Source organism: Macaca mulatta, chromosome 17 (assembly GCF_049350105.2).
Source record: "Macaca mulatta isolate MMU2019108-1 chromosome 17, T2T-MMU8v2.0, whole genome shotgun sequence".
NCBI lineage: Eukaryota > Metazoa > Chordata > Mammalia > Primates > Cercopithecidae > Macaca > Macaca mulatta.
The window spans coordinates 21,473,527-21,491,136 of record NC_133422.1 but is presented as its reverse complement, the minus strand read 5'-3'; the positions used below and the strand labels follow the sequence as shown (position 1 = coordinate 21,491,136).

Here is a 17,610-nt window from a genome sequence, read left to right as displayed (position 1 = left end):
TATTTTCCCATATTAGGCCCCTATTCCAGGTGCTTACATGAGATAAGCCATTGTCTTTTATAGAGTTTGAGGCTTTAGTCTGCACCACAAATAGGTACCAGAAGTAAGAGTCAATCTAAATGAGTACAGGACTAAAGAGCCTTCAATGAAACACTTCAGCCACATCAAGACCAAAATAAAGTCTGTAAATTCCACAGCCCTTCTTCAAAAAGTACATGAGTATATCAGTCAGGTGGGCAAAAGAAGAATAAACCTTTCACAGCAGTCTGCATAGCTTAGAAGCCTCTGGATAACAGGGCAGTTGATGGAACTTGGGCTGCTGGTCCAAAACTTGACCCATCCTTGCCTGTTTTCATGCAGTAACTCTCAGAAGAGATAGGTTTTAGAAGTTTACCTCCACACAGCTACAAGCTATGTCTTCAGGATCATGGTGACAATGACAGTGTCAGCTCAGGACCATCTATTTGGAGTGTTTAAAAGGCCTTGCATAGGAACACATGAGTGAACTGTGGATTTATAACCAGCCCCAAGAGCAGGAGGCAGTACAGCCCATGGCCATGCACTGGGAGCTACAACATGGCACACACACTGGGAAGGTCAGTCCTCCATGCTACAAGGTTATAACTGGCCAAGCTTTTCATGTGACAGCAGTCTGCCACTGGCGATCCACAAGGTGCCAGAGGCTAAAGGCCACCTAGGAAACCAGCTTCATGAAACACGGATATGCAGACTCAGGGATAAAAAGTTCAACATGGTGGCCAGGGTTTGGTCTCAGAAATAGTGGGAGCAGGGCATGTTTGTGGAGAAGAGCAGATGAACTAGTCTCACAGAAGTTTGTTTATGGAATCATGAATGGTCTGCGCCTCAAGTTCTAAGGAGATTGTCATTCCTATAACCTGGGCCCCTGTGATGGCACAGTTTCCAGTTGCAGTAGGGAGGCGAGTTCCTTGTTTTTGGTATCCAAATAATCCTATTCACAAGGTCACATACTTTAAAGACAGGGACCTATCCCTGAAGGCAGGCAGCATAGCCTTTAAATTTGTTTAAATTTGAGTAAAAACTTTTTAAAAATTGGTACTCAGTGGCCAATTTTTTTTTTTTATTTAGCACTGTACACCCAGAATCTAGCACAAATGCCTCATATATATAAGGAACTCTTGATAAATATTGGTTAAATAAATGAATGAATGAATTCTAAGGGCAGTCCTGGAAGTGGACAGACAGATGAGGAGTGGGCTGCTGTGCAACAGACTAGGACAGAAGGAGTACTGGAGGCTGCAGGTTGAAGGTTACTGATCAGGAGCTCTATATTTTCCCTGAGCCGTGGATCTTCAGTAAGGGGAAAATGGCAACACCAGGCATGGCAAATGATCATGACACCCTGACTGAATGTCCGACACAGCTCTTTGGATGACAAGTGCCCTCTCCCAGCCTACTGATAGTGTCTATTAACCACTACGAACCCTTTGATGAAACTGATCCATGTCCTGGGACTCCCATGGTCTGATTTTGCAAGCAAGCCCTAGGTTCCCAGAGCTCCCAAGTTGGCAGAAGAACCAAGCACATGCTCACTGGGTCTTGCCTTCCTTTAGAAACCCCATTTGAAAGATTTCTGGAAGGCTACTAGTGAAGGTGGAGACACAGGTTCTGTTCTTCTGCCACACCTTATCTTCACCCCAAAATTTTTGTCTAGCTACAAAAGGACCAATGGTTTCTTACACTTTGGTGTGAGGAAGCCCATAATAACCTTAAGAGCCATTTCTCTGGGTAAGTCTTGGAAAAGATGCCATATCACTAAATGGAAAGATAAATATGAAACACCCACAGAAACAAAGATATTTCATTTCTAAAAGCCCCTAATTTCTAAGATATAGAAAAAGGAATATGAATTTTAAAGTTAAGATAAATTATCAGCTTTCAGAGTATAAAGCCATCTAAATTGTACATAAATCAGTTTTAAAAGGCAAAAAAACACAACCACTTAAATTGCATTAATATGGCATCATTTTAGAGTACTATAAAATATTTTAACTAATATAAATGTTAAAATATGAGGTTTGCTGCTATCAGTCATCTAATAATTATGTAAGCCAAGGTGGGACCACTTCAATGATTAATGAAAGGCAAGAATCATGTTTCTAAACATGGTATAAAATAGTCTTAAGTCATTACATAAATATTCCAATGAGGATGCAAGAATTTATGGGTATAATATATATAAACCAATAGCACAGGGAGGGATTAGAAAACTGTTCTCTAAGCCAAAACATGACCTAATATTTTTTGTCCAAAAAAATCCACTACAGTTTACAAATGTCACTCATTCATTCAACAAGGATATACCCCTTCATTTATTCAACAAATACTTATTAGCTTTCCCTCTGTGCCAGGCACTGTGCTAGCCTTGAGGATTCAGTGGTAAAGAAGTCACAGTCTTTGCATCTGCAAGGAAATGTGTTTCCACCATCTCTCCTCACCCCCTCTCACATGCACATACCATGCAAAGATCTCCCCAGCTGCATTATAGAAAGATGGTCATTTAGCTCTTGCTGTGTGGTATAATGAGCCTCCACGTGTAGTGTCTAGCACAGTGCCCAGCAGTCTCTAAATCCACTCTTCTTTGACTATTCCCAACAAACATCAAGAGCTGAGAGCCCTGAATTCCATATTAGCTGTGCCCTGCTATTAGCCATCTAACCTTGAGAAATTCATTTCAGCACTTGAAGCTGCATCTGCTCTGAGAACTCTCTTCTTGAAGGCCCCTTTCAGCTCACAGGGACTGAGATGACTAAAGATTTCTAATAATGGGAAGAGCTATTACCTCACAAGGGGCCTGTTCTATCAGATGACTCAAGTTAGAAAGTTCTCTGTTATACTGAGCTCAATTATTCCTCCACGAATTCATTCACGGGTCCTGCACACTGCAGTAACACAAAACCTATCTACAGCCTCTACTACATGGTAACGCCTCATTAAAAAGACATCTGTCACATTTCTCCAAAGTTTTAAAATAAAAGAATGCCCTTAAATGCCACTCAATCCCAGGATTCCCAGATCTTTTTTATAATATTGGTTACCATCCTTTCTCTTTAAAGTACCGTGCCAAAATACAATGAAATATTCTAAATTTGTAGTCTGACCAGCAAGTGCTTGCTATACATCTGGTGATGCAGCATAAAACTCTGCTTGACTTGTAGATAAAACAACTGAACACGTAATAACCATTTAGAGGAATACTATCTGAACCACATTTATTTAAAACACCATAATAAAGACACAGCATAGCAAAGTCATGAAGATACAAACTGAGGCCAGATGATGTGGATAGGTTCAGATTCTAGTCATTATATTATTAGATGTTAGCCTCTCTGTTTCAGATTCCTCATCTACCAAATGGGAATCATAATAATTCTTACACTGTAGGATTCATATAAATAATTGAATGAGTTATCAGACATAATGCATTCAGAACAGAAATACAATAGTTACAACAAATATCAAATAAGGTAGGCAACTTACTTGTCAGTGATTATTTATTCAGGTGATAATCTAAATACCTTTTGTGTGTGTGCATTCACAAGTGATATGAAAAGAAAATAGCTTTTAGTTATTTCCTTTGTAAGTAAATATTGACAGATTAATAGAGAAAAATAAACTGACAGCTTTTTAAGTTCAAAGGATGTGATCTCCCTCTAAGAGAGAGATGAAGTAAACTATATTAACTGAGAGGAAGCTAAGGGAAAAGCGGAATAAATAGAAAGGAAACATTAAAAGAATTCTTAAGAACATTTTGTTCTGTACCACTAAAACCCAGCCTGCTCATTTCAATTATATTATGAATGCATAATTTCTGATATTTGATGTGCCATAAGAGTATGTTCTCATGTTTATTGGTGTCTTTTTATGTAGACTTTTTAAATCCTCATAGAATCATAATCTGAAGCTAATAAATTTTAGTCACATCTGCTGTGGCAAGTGACCCCTGAACTAAAATCCCCCTTTGTTCTAGTGATCATTTAGTTCTAAATATAAGTGTTACCAGAGGGTGCCTGTGTTTCATCAACTGAGTAAACCCGTGTGGATGTGCAGTACCCATGAAGTTTCACACACACCTACAGACCGCCCCCTGAAAACGTTACAGGTGGTTAAATAAATGAAATAAATTACCTTTGTGTTTCTTTCTACTTCAAACAAACCAACAAAAAACACATGCTACTTTCCCTCGTAAACTTCCATAAGAAGTTTTAACAATGCCAGTACAATAATTTCATTAAAATTGTGACTCATTAAAGATTTAGCTTAATCTTCATTAAAATTTAAAGAAAACAGTCATTTGAACAGTATTCTTTGAAGGCTTAACATATACCATGTGATTGTGATGACTTTCGTATCATTAAATAGCTCTTCTTTTGCAAATAACATTTACCTAAAAAGGTGAGATTATAATTACATTTATTATTCCCAGTCATCGTTATTAATATGAGATAAAAGTGGAAATAAATCTTTGCTATACCTCTGAAAGATAAGCAGCATGGAATGTTTTCTCAAGATAAAGTTCATCCACATTCTTCCAAATTCCCAAACTTTTAGGAATTGGCAACACACTGCCACTTGGAAATAGGGAGATGACAAACTCGGGAAAATAACTGCCACTTTTATTAAACTGCAGGTATTGTGGTGTACTAGCACATTTAATTTAATCCTTATAATCCTATGAGGCAGGTACTCTTGTTATTCTCAATGACTGGTGAGGAAACTGGGATTTAGAAAGGTTAACCGATTTGTCCAAGGTCACATTAACTGGATGTAGCCAAGTCAGGACCCAAACCCAGGCTGTTTGACTTTCATGGTCTAAGCTCCTATCCTCTACAAATGGGGTAAATTAAAAAAAAAAAAAAAATTCTGCGGATAGACATATCCTGATTAGTGAGAAAAGAGAGCAGTGTTTGAGGAAGAAAGAGGACAGCAGAGGCAGAGACTACCCAGATAGAAAGGATTCTGTCTGATTGGAAAGAGTCTTGGATTACACATCAGGAGGTCTGGGAGCCCTTTCCCAGGGTGGCACCAGTGTGACCAAAAAGAGATCAATTCTCTCTAGCCTCATCTGGGAGGAATACATTCACCTACAGCATAGGGTTATGTTAAAGATAAAAATGAAACCCCCAAAACACCATGCAGACAGTAATCAAATTTTTAAAATGAATTTTTTTAAATGAACAACAAAAGAGAACATTTTATTGATTTAACCATCATAGAAAATGCCATGGTAGAACTTAAACTACAAATAAATTACCATTTTTTCTTTTTCTTTCTCTCTCTCTGTTTTTTTTTTTTTTTTTTTTTGAGAGACTGGGTCTTTCTCTGTTGCCCAGACTGGAGTGCAGCGGTGCAATCTTGACTCACTGCAACCTCCACTCAAGCGATCCTCCCACCTCAGCCTCCTGAGTAGCTCTGACTACAGGCATGTACCACGACACTCAGTTAATTTTTTCATTTTTTGTAGAGATGGGGTTTCGCCATGTTGCCCAGGCTGGTCTTCAACTCTTGGGCTCAAGTGATTCTCCCACCTCGGCTTCCCAAAGCGTTGGGATTACAGGCATAAGCGATCATGCCTGGCTTGAACTATAAATATATTAATAAACATTAGCCTAAATGATGTCAAAAATTGTCCTTTTCCATTCCCTGATCACATCACCGTCACCTAAAATCACAAAAAAGTACTTTCATTGTTAGTAAGTTTTATTATGGCTGAAGACACTTGTGAAATCATAAACTCAAACCATGGCTAAAATTAGCTCAATTTGAGTCAATAAAAGTATATACACAAATTTGTCATATCTGTTTCTTTCTTTTTTTTGAGACAGAGTCTTGCCCTGTTGCCCAGGCTGGAGTGCAGTGGCACAATCTCGGCTCACTGCAACCTCCGCTTCCCAGGTTCAAGCAATTCTCCCGCCTCAGCCTCCCAAGTAGCTGGGACTACTGGCATGCACCAATACATTCAGCTAATTTTTGTATATTTAGTAGAGATGGGGGCTTTTCCTACCCTCAAGCGATCCACCTGCCTGGGCCTCCCAAAGTGCTAGGATTACAGGCATGAGCCACCACGCCCAGCAAATTTTTGTATTTAGTAGAGACAGGGTTTCACCATGTTGGCCAGGCTGGTTTCAAACTCCTGACCTCAAGTGACCTGCCAACCTCAGCCTCCCAAAGTGCAGGGATTACAGACATGAGCCACCCCGCCCAACCCATATCTATTTATTCATATTGTAAGACCCGGAGCAGAAGAATCTAGCAATACTGTGTGGCCTATAAAAACTGAGATAAATGGACATTGTTTTTTAAGCCACTAAGTTTGTGGTTGGTTGTTACACAGCAATAGAAAACTAATAGAGTACCTGAGACAATTTAGATAACAAAAAAAACCAGTTATTAACTCCAGAGTTGAGAGTGAGAGACTACACAAGAAAGGAAAAGTAATCATACTGTGCGTAGGTTTTAAATCATGTCCCCGATCCTCTGACATGACTGTCTTAATGTCTGTGGCCCCCTCGAAGCCTGGCCGGCCTTAGTGACTCACTCATACCCAACTGAACGTCACAGAAATGACACTGAAGAACTTCCCAGGTTAGGTCAGTCACTGCCCTGATCTCTAGAACCCATTTTACCAGAGAGTTCAGCACTGGATTTTCAGGCAAAGCACAGGTTTTCCATTTTCCATTTACTATTTACACAGTTTTCATCCACTATTGTACTTTGTCAATATATCACCCTTAGAAACTTCAGGAAGAGGAGGGATGGCTGAAATGAAGTAGAATTTGGCCATTCCTGGATCCTCCAGCCATAATACATCAAACTATACCATTAGCCTCTAACACAAACCAGCCACAATAACAGCATCAGTAGCAGTCACAATAATTGAGGAAGGTAAGATATTTAAATATTTAAAGAGAGGAAGGTTTGTCAATTATTGGTTGAAAACATGTCTCTTGCTCCATTTTATGCCCTGGAAAGTTCTACCAAATTCATTTGCTCTAAAGCCTAAGCAATCTGCCTGACTTTTTAGTCCCTACATTTGTTTTTGTTTCTTTGTTCTTTTATTTTGCTTTGTTTTGTTTTAGAGACAGGGAATCACTTTGTTGTCCAGGCTGGAAAGCAGTGGTGCAATCATAGCTCACTGCAACCTCGAACTCCAGAGCTCAAGCGATCCTCCCATCTCAGCCTCTGGAATAACTGGCACTACACGCACGTACCACTACACCTAGCTAATTTTTGTATATTTTTTTGTAGAGAAGGGGGTGTCTCACTATTTTCCCTAGGCTGGTCTCAAACTCCTGGCTTCATGAGATCCTACCACCAGCCTCCCAAAATGCTGGCATTATAGGCTTGAGCCACTGTGCCCAACCAGTCCCTATATTTCTAGTCCAATAAACTAAAAAAATAGTACTCAGTTGAATGAATAAATTTCTTGAAAATATTTCAACCAAAAGTCTTCTCATGCCTAAAATAAACTTTCATCTTATTAGTTAAAATCAACAAATACTTATGGATAAGGCACCATGAGATAAAAAGGTATGACAGAGTCCCTATCCTCAAGGAGGTTATAATAAAAATAAATAGTTAAAAAAAATTTTTTTTTCTTTTTTTTTTGAGTCAGTCTTGCTCTGTCCCCTAGGCTGGAGTGCAGTGGTGCAATCTCAGCTCACGCAACCTCCACCTCCCGGGTTCAAGCGATTCTCCTGCCTCAGCCGCCTAAGTAACTGGGACTACTGGCATGTACCACCATATCTGGCTAATTTTTTGTATTTTTTTAGTAGAGACAGGGTTTCACCATGTTAGCCAGGATGGTCTCGATCTCCTGACCTCATGATCCGCCCGCCTCAGCCTCCCAAAGTGCTGGGATTACAGGCGTCAGCCATCAAGCCCGGCCAAAAAAAAAAATTTTTTTTAGACAGGGTCTCACTCTGTTGCATAGGCTGGGATCATAGCTCACTAGAGCCTCGAACTCCTCAAGGAATCAATCTCCTGAGTGGCTGGGACTATAGGTGCATGCCACCATACCCAGCTAATTTTTGTATTTGTTGTAGAGATGGGAATCTCACTATGTTCCCCAGGCTGGTCTCAAACTCCTGGCCTCAAGTAATCCTCCTGGCCTCTCAAAGTGTTGGGATTACAGGTGTGAGCCACTATGCCTGGCCAAAAATAAATACTTAACTAAGTATAAGGTAGCATATGCTAAATTCTGTAAGAAATGCTATAAGAAAGATCATGTGCCCAGTTGAAGGGCCAAGAAAGACCTGTATAAGGATTTGAATAATTTCCTACTCCAAAACCCTAGACCTTGTCTTCACCTGAAATTAATGCATGCTTCAAAGCTTAAATTTTGAAACCCTCTTTCAGATTAAACTCTTAAAGGATACAAAATTCTAGCTAAATAGGAGGAATAATTTCTAGTGTTCTATAGCACCGTAGGATGACTACAGTTAACAGTAATATATTATATAGCTTCAAATAGCTAAAAGAGAATATTGAATGTGTGCAACACAAAGAAATGGTCAATGTTTGAGATGACAGATATCCTAATTACCTTGATCTGATCACTGTACCTTACATGCATCGAAACATCACTATGTATCCCATAAATATATACAATCATTATGTGTCATTAAAAAATAAAGAGTATTAAAAAACAAACAAATAAATGTTGATTGGCGGGAACCCTTATTCCCCCTCCATGAGGCTCCAGCAGAGAGAGGATTATTCTTCACTGCCCAGGGAAAAGCAAGTGGCTAATCCTACTAGTAGGACTGGTGAAGTTCTTTCTACCTCACCCTACCCCATCTTCAAGTGGGAGAAAGAAGGAATAAGCAACGTTTTGGCCTTAGGTCTCCAACAATTCATCAGAAGCTCTGTATTTAGTGGTTGTTGAATCCTGTTCAGCCAAAGCTGTCCCCTACTCTGTACTGTAGTCTCAAAAACTGAGAAGAGCAGAGAGATGGATGATTTATCAATCCATCAAATATCTAGCAATCCCTCCCTTTCTCTTTCTGTTCAATATGCCCTATAAACCATCAACCCTGGGTCAATTCATTTGTTTGTTCTCTACTCCCACTTAAAAGAAAATGTTATAAGCACAGGGAGTAATGACATTACTAAACCTGATCTCCAATCTTTGGTAGACACCACTTACTACTTAGTGATCATCTATAGGTCCCTGCTCAGTTTCGATTCTCTTTTTCTACAGAAGCAACTATTAAACATCCTCAACTTTCACTCACAGCAGATAACCTTATCCTTCAATTTCACTGAGAAAACAGTATTTGGTTTTGAAATATATAAACTTCCTGGCCACGCTTTCTGCCTCCCGTTCAACGCTGATCTCTTAACCTGCGCTCTGATTCCTACGCCCGTCAGCTTACTCAGCAATCATGCTTCATCGGTCATTCCCTCTCTCTCCTGAGTCTTCAACTTTTGGTTCTAACTATGCCTCCTCTCTTCATATAAATGCATTCAAAATCATTTTTAAAACACAACAAAAGAACAACAAAACTAAAATTCTCTTCTGGCCGAAACATTTTACTAGCTATCTTTGTTCTCCTTTTAACAGCCAAGCTTTTAGAAAACAGTTACCTACCTTATCTCTGCCTGCCTTTCACTTGCATTCACAGTGCAGCCTAATGCCTGCCCCCAGCCCCACCCCACACTGAAACTACTCACATCAATGGGACCAAATGACCTCCAAATTAACAAATTCAACCATCACTTTTCAATTCTTCGACTTGACCTCTCTACAGTATATGACACGTCAAAGCATCTATCTTGAAACTCTCTTCTGCTTGGTTTTTATAACATCACTGACTCCTGAGTCTCCTTTACTTAAGAACGCTCTGAGTCTTTATTGGTTAAACCTTGAATTTTAACATTTTCCCAGGACTCTATTCTTGGCTTTCCTCTTCTCAAACTAAACTCTCCCTGGGGATCAGGGGAGATGGGGAGGAATATTTACACTATGAATTATCCCACATGCCCATAAATCAATAAGGCAACATCTGAATTCATCTGTGTCCTCTCTTCCCCCCACCCTTACCAGTGCTCACCTCTATCATGGCACTGCTGTACACCTGTTTAGCAGTCTGTCTCCCCTGCCCTGGCATGCCTAGGGGATGGACACTGCACACTGCTGTCAGGAGTAGTAGCTTTCCTGGGAGGACTGGGAGTGCGGACGGGAGTGACAACGGAGCAAGAACAATGCACCTTTGAGAACCTAGGGAGTATGTAGTTATAAAAAGTAGCCCATAGGAAAATGGGCTGAACAATGCCAGGAATATCTTGAGGGAAATTATATACATGCACATTCACCTCTGAATTTCTTGTGCTCAACACATGGTGGGAACTCAATCCGTACTTTGTGAATGAAAGAAGTTGGAAAAAAATGGGTTATAATAAGCTTTGAAGAATTGGTAGGATTCTCACAGTGATAGATGGGGGAGGAATCACTGAAGTCAGAGGGAAGAGGAAAAGCACAGGCACAGGTAGAATTGCTGCACTGGTGGGACAGAGAAGGACAAATTAATTGGTAATACTAGAATGCTGAGGCATGATCTTACAAGATCTGAAGACTGAGTTGGGGATGGCATTCGCAGGCAATGGGGAACCAGTGACGCCTTTTTAAGCAATGTGATCTGTGATCAGAAAAGAAGAAACTGGAATAGAGCTGCCAAATGAATTACCTAAGTGAGAAGTGAAGCCCTGAACTACGGCAACTGCCTGAACGATGGCAACTGGGGTGAAATGGAGTGAAAGCAGACTACATAGAGAAAATATTATTTTTAAGACTGAAGGTAAATACACTTTTTAAATATTCAAGAACAATGGAATTAATTGAAGTATTAATTTAAAGGAGGTGAAAAACTTAAAGCATTAAAATTAAAAGGGAAAAATTATAAAATTTTTAAAAAGTATATTTAACTCCAGCTTAAATGAGTCATAACTGGTACTGGGTGTTAGAATATACAGTATATTTAAAGTTGATTGTGTTGGTAGGAACTCCAACATGCATAAGTTAACAACAGTTTGCAATTGAACAGGGCATTCTGTACATGCTTAAGAAAGGTCATTCTGTAACTTTTGAGAAGGGAGTTAGCAGAATATAACCATACCGTGAAGCTGTTGTTAGCATTTTTCGTGCTTGCTTCAGCTACACTAGCATCTGAGAGGTCAACTTCATCAAATATCAGAGACTGTTAATGAAAAAAAACATACAAAGACATTAGAAGAAAACCTAACTCAATGCTCTTCAATACATTCTTTCAATACAGGAATTAGGAATAGAAAATGGGGGGGAAAAAGAGTTAAGTTGGTGGTACTCTCTGCAATTTCTTCTTAGAAAGGAAAAATAAAAGCATAAAGTACAACTAATCCATAAAACCCCAACTGAAAAGGACTTTAAAGACCTCCTGGGAACACTATTTCAATGCAAATGTTCTGTGCTCTCTGGAAGCATAACAGCTACCACTTATGGGGAACCTGCTGAGTGTGTGGCACTCACATGCACCATGCAATCTCTCTGAAGCTTGTAACAGCTCTGCCAGGGAGGCAGAGGCAATATCATTGTTTCCAGGCTTGCAGGCTGAGAGCTGAGACCTAGTCCTGGCTTAGCTCACGACGAGTAACTGAACCTTCTGAACCTTATTTTCCTCATCTGTAACTATGTGTTCAAATGAGGTAGTGAATTTGCTTTGCAAGTAGCAGGTGACCTTTTTTGTATACTCTTAACATGCAAGGTAGCAAGTAGGAAATCCTAGCCAATAAATGTAATCATCCCACTTTTAGCACTCATTGTTCACACTCATTCAGCGTTCTTCCAGCAAGGCAGGCACAATGGTGCACCACTAGAACTGCGGAAACTAGAACTTGAAGTAGTTGACAGTTGGACTTGAAACTGAAGTAGACTGTAGAACTAGCCTACTTCAGTTCAACCAATCTGACTGTAAGACTTGTTCATTGACTGGAAGGAATCTACAGTCTAGCACAGGAGATTAAATAGACACAACTAACTTTAAGGTAAGATAGACAAGAGTAAAAGAGAAGAAATACAATGAAATGCTATAGAAGGTCACAGATGATTTATTCAGCAGAAAACTGAACTCTTTCTCTCTCTCGTGAATCATGGAATAAGGAGTATTTGAGGGGATCTTGACGAAAACAGGGAACTTTGTCAAGTGCAGATGGAAAAGGCAAAGTCATCACAATGATGGCAGCATAAGCTCAAACTGGAGGCTGTCAAATAGCCAATGCTGCCTAGAGATAAATGTGAAAAATCAGGATGGAGCCAGATCAGGGACAATTCTGAACATAATGACTTGTAAAATAAGATTATTTTACATGGTTATTACTTCTATAGATACATAAACTCAGAATTAGGTTTGTTTGCTTGTTTTTACCTCCTGGTGTACAACTCTACCAATTATATCAGGAGCATACATTTATAAAAATGAAAATAATTGATTATTCAACTGGCACAGTAGCCAGAAATCCTAATGTTTATTTTTGAATATTAAAATATGAGTTTTTACAAATGGCTTCTCCCAAAACTGTATTATTATTATTTGATTCAACTGTTAAGTAAAAAATATTTTAAGTCTTGATTTGATTTCCATATGATTTTTATTCCTAATTACCAGCATACTGGAGTGATTAGTTTACGTCGGGTACCACGTAAGCTCTTGATGTGTATTTTCTCCTTTAAGCCTCCTCTCAGCAACATGTGCTGTCCACAGCCACTCCACTGGAATATGCTGGAAGTGGATATGGGCTCTTGTCTGAACACAGAGCATGAATTCTTAGCAACAACTGCAGCTCTCTCTTTCTCTCATGGTCAGGGAAAGATTTACAAGGTAAAAGGTGGAAACCAAAATCGTTGCATTTATTACATCTAATAAGGTTACATTTAATGCTTTATTTTAATTGTCAAGAAAGAAGAAAGGAAGAAGGAAATGAAACTACACTAGGGCCTTCTTAAAAGATTATTCTTAGGGACATGTTATGGAACTGACTCAAATAGACCCGCTTGGGATGGGGTCCACAATGGATCACATTTACACTGAATTCATGTAAGAGCATAATGCTACAGTGCGCTTCCAAGACAAAAACAGCTTACAGAACCAAAATTGTACATCCATCCACAGTCTCAAATGCTTGAAACTAGTATTATCTCGAATTACCTTTGAGTCCTTTGCATAGTAGAGGGTGCGGCCTCGAAGTTTGAAGTATCGCTTTTTCCACCTTTGGAAAGAACTGGTTTGCTTCAATAGCGGTCCCTCTTTAATACTGGTCTAGAGAGAAGCAGAAGCACAATGACACGGTTACAATGAAATTCAAACCCAAATGAAATTCAGAGCCAATGGTGCATTTTCATTAACATTTGGAATAATATTTCTCATGCCTTGCAAATTACAAGAGAATATGTTACTCTCATCACAGCTTTGCATATGTGCAAAGCCCCAAAGAGCAAAAGTGAATTTGACATGATTCTCTGCCCACAAAGAATTCATGAGTAATAGGCAAGACACTTGCACATACATTAACACTTGCAATACAGTGTTATGCGCACACTGCCTTGTATATAGTAAGTATGGTGGAGGTGCAGTATAATATGATTACGAAAAAGCATAAGTCCTGGAGCCAGAAACCTTGGATTCACCTCCTGGTGCCACCACTTAGTAGCTGGATGATTTCAGGCAAGTTACTAAACTTCTTCACAGCTTTATTTATTCATCTGTAAAATGGGGATGACAATACGACATACCTTATAGGGTTGTTGTGAGAAATAAAAAAAAAAAAACACGTTAAAGGACTTAGGGCATGGTGCATAGTATGTGCTCATTAAATGTTAGTTACCATTAGCCAGGTGTTATTTCTAACATATACACAATACTGTGCAGGTGGTCCAGAGAAGGACTCATTAGCTCACCTCAGAGGGAGTCAAAGCAGTGTTCCCAGACAAGGTCCCAAGGTGGGTCTTGAAGGAGTTTATGATGAGAGATGGGGGAAGGACATTTTAGGTGTGTGCAAAGTAGAAAGGTTAAAACATGGATATTTGGGGCATCTGCAAAGAGTTTTCTGCTATAAATGCAGTGAAGAGTTTGCAAGAGGGAGTAGAGGGAGATGCAGCTGGAAGAGGCAGGCAGGGACTCTGTGGCCCTGGGCCAGGCTCTGGTTAAGTGCCTTAGGTATGCTAGCTCATTTCGTTTTCAGCAGCAAAATACTTTGAACCTCTTTGACCTCATCTAGTGTTTCCCTCTCTTGATTTCCTCCATCACAATGGCTGCTTTCTTCTGCAGTGGGCCTACATACTCCTGCTGTAGGCTGGCACTACCTCCCCTCTCCTCCCTCAGATATCCCTCTGGCTGTCCCCTTCACCCACTTCAGGTCTTGACCATCTTAATGAGACCCACCTGAGTAACTGCGTGTTTCACACTGAAACTTGTGCTTGCTCACCATATTTTCCCCCATCCTGATCTTATTACCCACCCCACGAAGTACTTTCCATCTTCTGACACATAATGTCATTTACTATGCTTATTGTGCTAACCCTATTAGAATATAAGGTCCCTGAGTTTATTATATCTAAAAAAGTTAAATTTAATGTTTCATTTTAATTGGATGGAAAGAAAGGAAAAAAGAAAGCAAACTACACTAGAGTCTTCCTATAGGATAACCTTAGAGGCCATGTCACAACACTGGCTCAAACGGACCCCCTTAGGATAGGGTCCCAAGATGGATCACATTTATACAGCATTCAATAAAGAGTTACCGTGCTATAATGAGCCTCCAAGACAAAAACAGCTTGTAGAACCAAAATTTTAAATCATCCCACTGGATTGCACACTGACAATATCTCCAGTGCCTAGAACATTATCTGGTTCATATGATAATGAGATCTATATGAATAAATGGCAGGTGCTGAGATCATATCTCTGTTTGATTCCACCGTTCATTTCCAACTTTTACACAACATTATTTCTTACTACCATAAAGACATAATATATTGAGAAAAGTTTGTTGTCTCCAGTAAGACAGTTAAGTTGCATTAATATTTACTTTGAATTTCAATAAGAATTTTACTCTACAGCTTGCTCTAAGACTGTCTTCCTGGAACTGTTGTAGAATCATTACCATTTAATCATAACAAAACACTTTTGAAAGTCAGTACCAAAGAGCCAATTTAGAGTCAGACAGACAGATTTCAAGCCAGGCTCCAGCATACAGTAACAGTATGAACCTGGACAAATTACTTCAACTCTGCACCTCAGTTTTCTCTCCTAAAAATCGGAAATCACAACACCAACTTCACAAGTTTGTTGCATCTAACTTAATTATAAGATAATGCCTGTAGAGCACTTAGCACGCTGTCTGGGTTGGAGAAAACATTCAATAGATGGCAGAAAGTGTTATTATTATGATATCATTATGCTATTAAGTCCAGGGAGTGTTTGCCAGGCATCACATTATAAGAGCTTTTTGTAAGAAGTAAATAAGTGTTTGCAGCCACTGTCAGGACAAATAACAGCTGGAGTAGGACTGTATCAAGAGAGGAGGTTATAGGAGACAAGAGTCAGAATATGCTGGACACAACAGGGAGTGTGCTTTTTCTTCTAAGTGCAAAAAGCTAGTGAAATGTTTAAGGCAGAAAAGTGACAATGGGGAAACGGGTGAGAAAGGAGGTGGTGACTCGAATGGCAGCCACGGTGGAAAGCCACTGCCTTAGACTAGGGTAGGGTCTAGCTGCACATCTAAACCAATTACAGCTGCTGGAGTCCACACAGAAGCAATGGTGAGAGAGGCCTCCTGAGAGGAAGCAGTGAGAAAGGCCAGGTGTCGGGAGAAATCTTGCCCTTAATAAGCTTCATGTGGCAGCAGCTAAAAGTGCTCCTGGAGTAAAACTCCAGGCCCCATTTTGCACGAACTCTTAAGAAAAATAAGATTTAATGCCAGCATTCTAAGGCCTACCTCCCCTGCCTTTTTTCTTATAATTGCAACTCATTTTTTATAGTGTAAACCACCATTTCAATGTCCTACCACATGGCGCCAGCTTAATATACACAGGTGGGGATAGGTCATCTTCTATCATCTCTCCCATCACTGGAGCCCAGGACCCAAGTAAACACAGGGCAAACCCTATCACCAAATACACTGTTACCACCACTCACTGTAGCAGGAATTAAGAGGTCCCCAAGTCTCACTCCAAAGCCTACTTATTTTTAGCAATATTTCCTAACATGGAATCCCAATACAGAAAGGAAATAACACGAACAGCAATTCACACTGACTTATATTCTATAACTACCCTTTTATTCCATAAATCACACTAAACTTTTGCTTATAACAATAAAAATTAAAACGTACTCCTAACAAAGGTATTTTTAAAAAGGGGAAAAACATAAATAACTATAAATTTCTAAATAAGTCAAATTAATATAATTTAAATCTACTGAGGCTGAGAGTGTTAATAGTAAGTGCATATCAGTATTAGCTACATGTCAAAATTATTGGAAATATTCAGATTTATTATGTGACATTTATACCAGAAAGACTAAAAATCCATATTTATCATCTTATTATTTTGTATCTTTTAAATAGTCATACATCTTAAGAATGCACCCCTGAAATAAAATCTATGTTATCACCAATTAAGTCAGAAATACAAACCAAAGGAAGCAACATTACAGGAAAGAAAATGTACAGCTTTACTGAGATATCATGATCGTATTAGAAACTGCACATGCTTAAAGTATACAATTTGATATGTTTTGACATACAAATATGGCCATGAAACCACTACCATAGTCAAGATACTGAACATACTTGCCCCAATCAAAACTTTCCTTGTATCTCTTTATAATCGCTGCCTGTCCCCAGGCAGCCACTGGTCTGCTGCCAACAGCTGCTTCACATCCTCACCAACATTTAGTCAGCCACTTTAATTTTAGGCATTCTAATAGGTAGATAGTATCTCGTTGTGGTTTTAATGTGCGTTTCCCTAATGACTACTGATTTTGAGCATTTTTCTGTGCTTATTTTTCACTTGCACATCTTCACTGATGAACTGTCTGTTTGAATCTTTAGTCCATTTTTATAATGGAATGGTCTGTTTTCCTATTTTTGCATCTTAAATGACCTTTACATATTCTAGATGCAACGTATTTATCTAACCTGTGATTTGCAGATATTTCTTCCCAGTCTGTGACTTGTTTTTTCTATTGTATTCATGGCATCTTTTGAAGATCAGAGGGATCCTGAATTTGATGAAGTCCTATTTATCAATTTTTTTCTTTTATGAATCACGTCAAATCTAAGAAAGCTTTGTGTAACCCAAAGTCACAAAGATTATCTTCTATGGAAAAACATTATTTGTACATGCATGACTATTAACCTCAACACAGAATCTAGTCATTCTAATTTTCAGCTGCTCTGTTACTAATTTCCTGTCTACATTGCTTTTTTTTTTTTTTTTAAGAAAATACGAACAGGTATAATTATCTAAAATATTGGTTTGTAGCAATGACTCTGTAGATAGAGACTATTAGAGGAACATCATAAAATGTATAACTT

At 39.0% G+C, this 17,610-nt stretch overlaps 1 protein-coding gene across 7 annotated transcripts in view; it reads right to left on the bottom strand.

The window, feature by feature from the left end:
• DGKH (diacylglycerol kinase eta) overlaps positions 1 to 17,610 on the bottom strand; it is a 204,342-nt gene that overhangs the window by 98,682 nt on the left and 88,050 nt on the right. For all 7 annotated transcript variants that reach the window (XR_013408040.1, XR_013408041.1, XR_013408042.1 and 4 more), the window contains exons 3-4: positions 13,221 to 13,331; positions 11,157 to 11,237 (exon numbers count right to left, since the gene is read on the bottom strand). Coding sequence is in view for 4 of the 7 variants with exons in the window: in XM_077974410.1 (XP_077830536.1) it covers positions 11,157 to 11,237; positions 13,221 to 13,331 (192 nt within the window). In the remaining 3 variants the exon portion in view is untranslated. The remainder of the gene's footprint in view (positions 1 to 11,156; positions 11,238 to 13,220; positions 13,332 to 17,610) is intronic.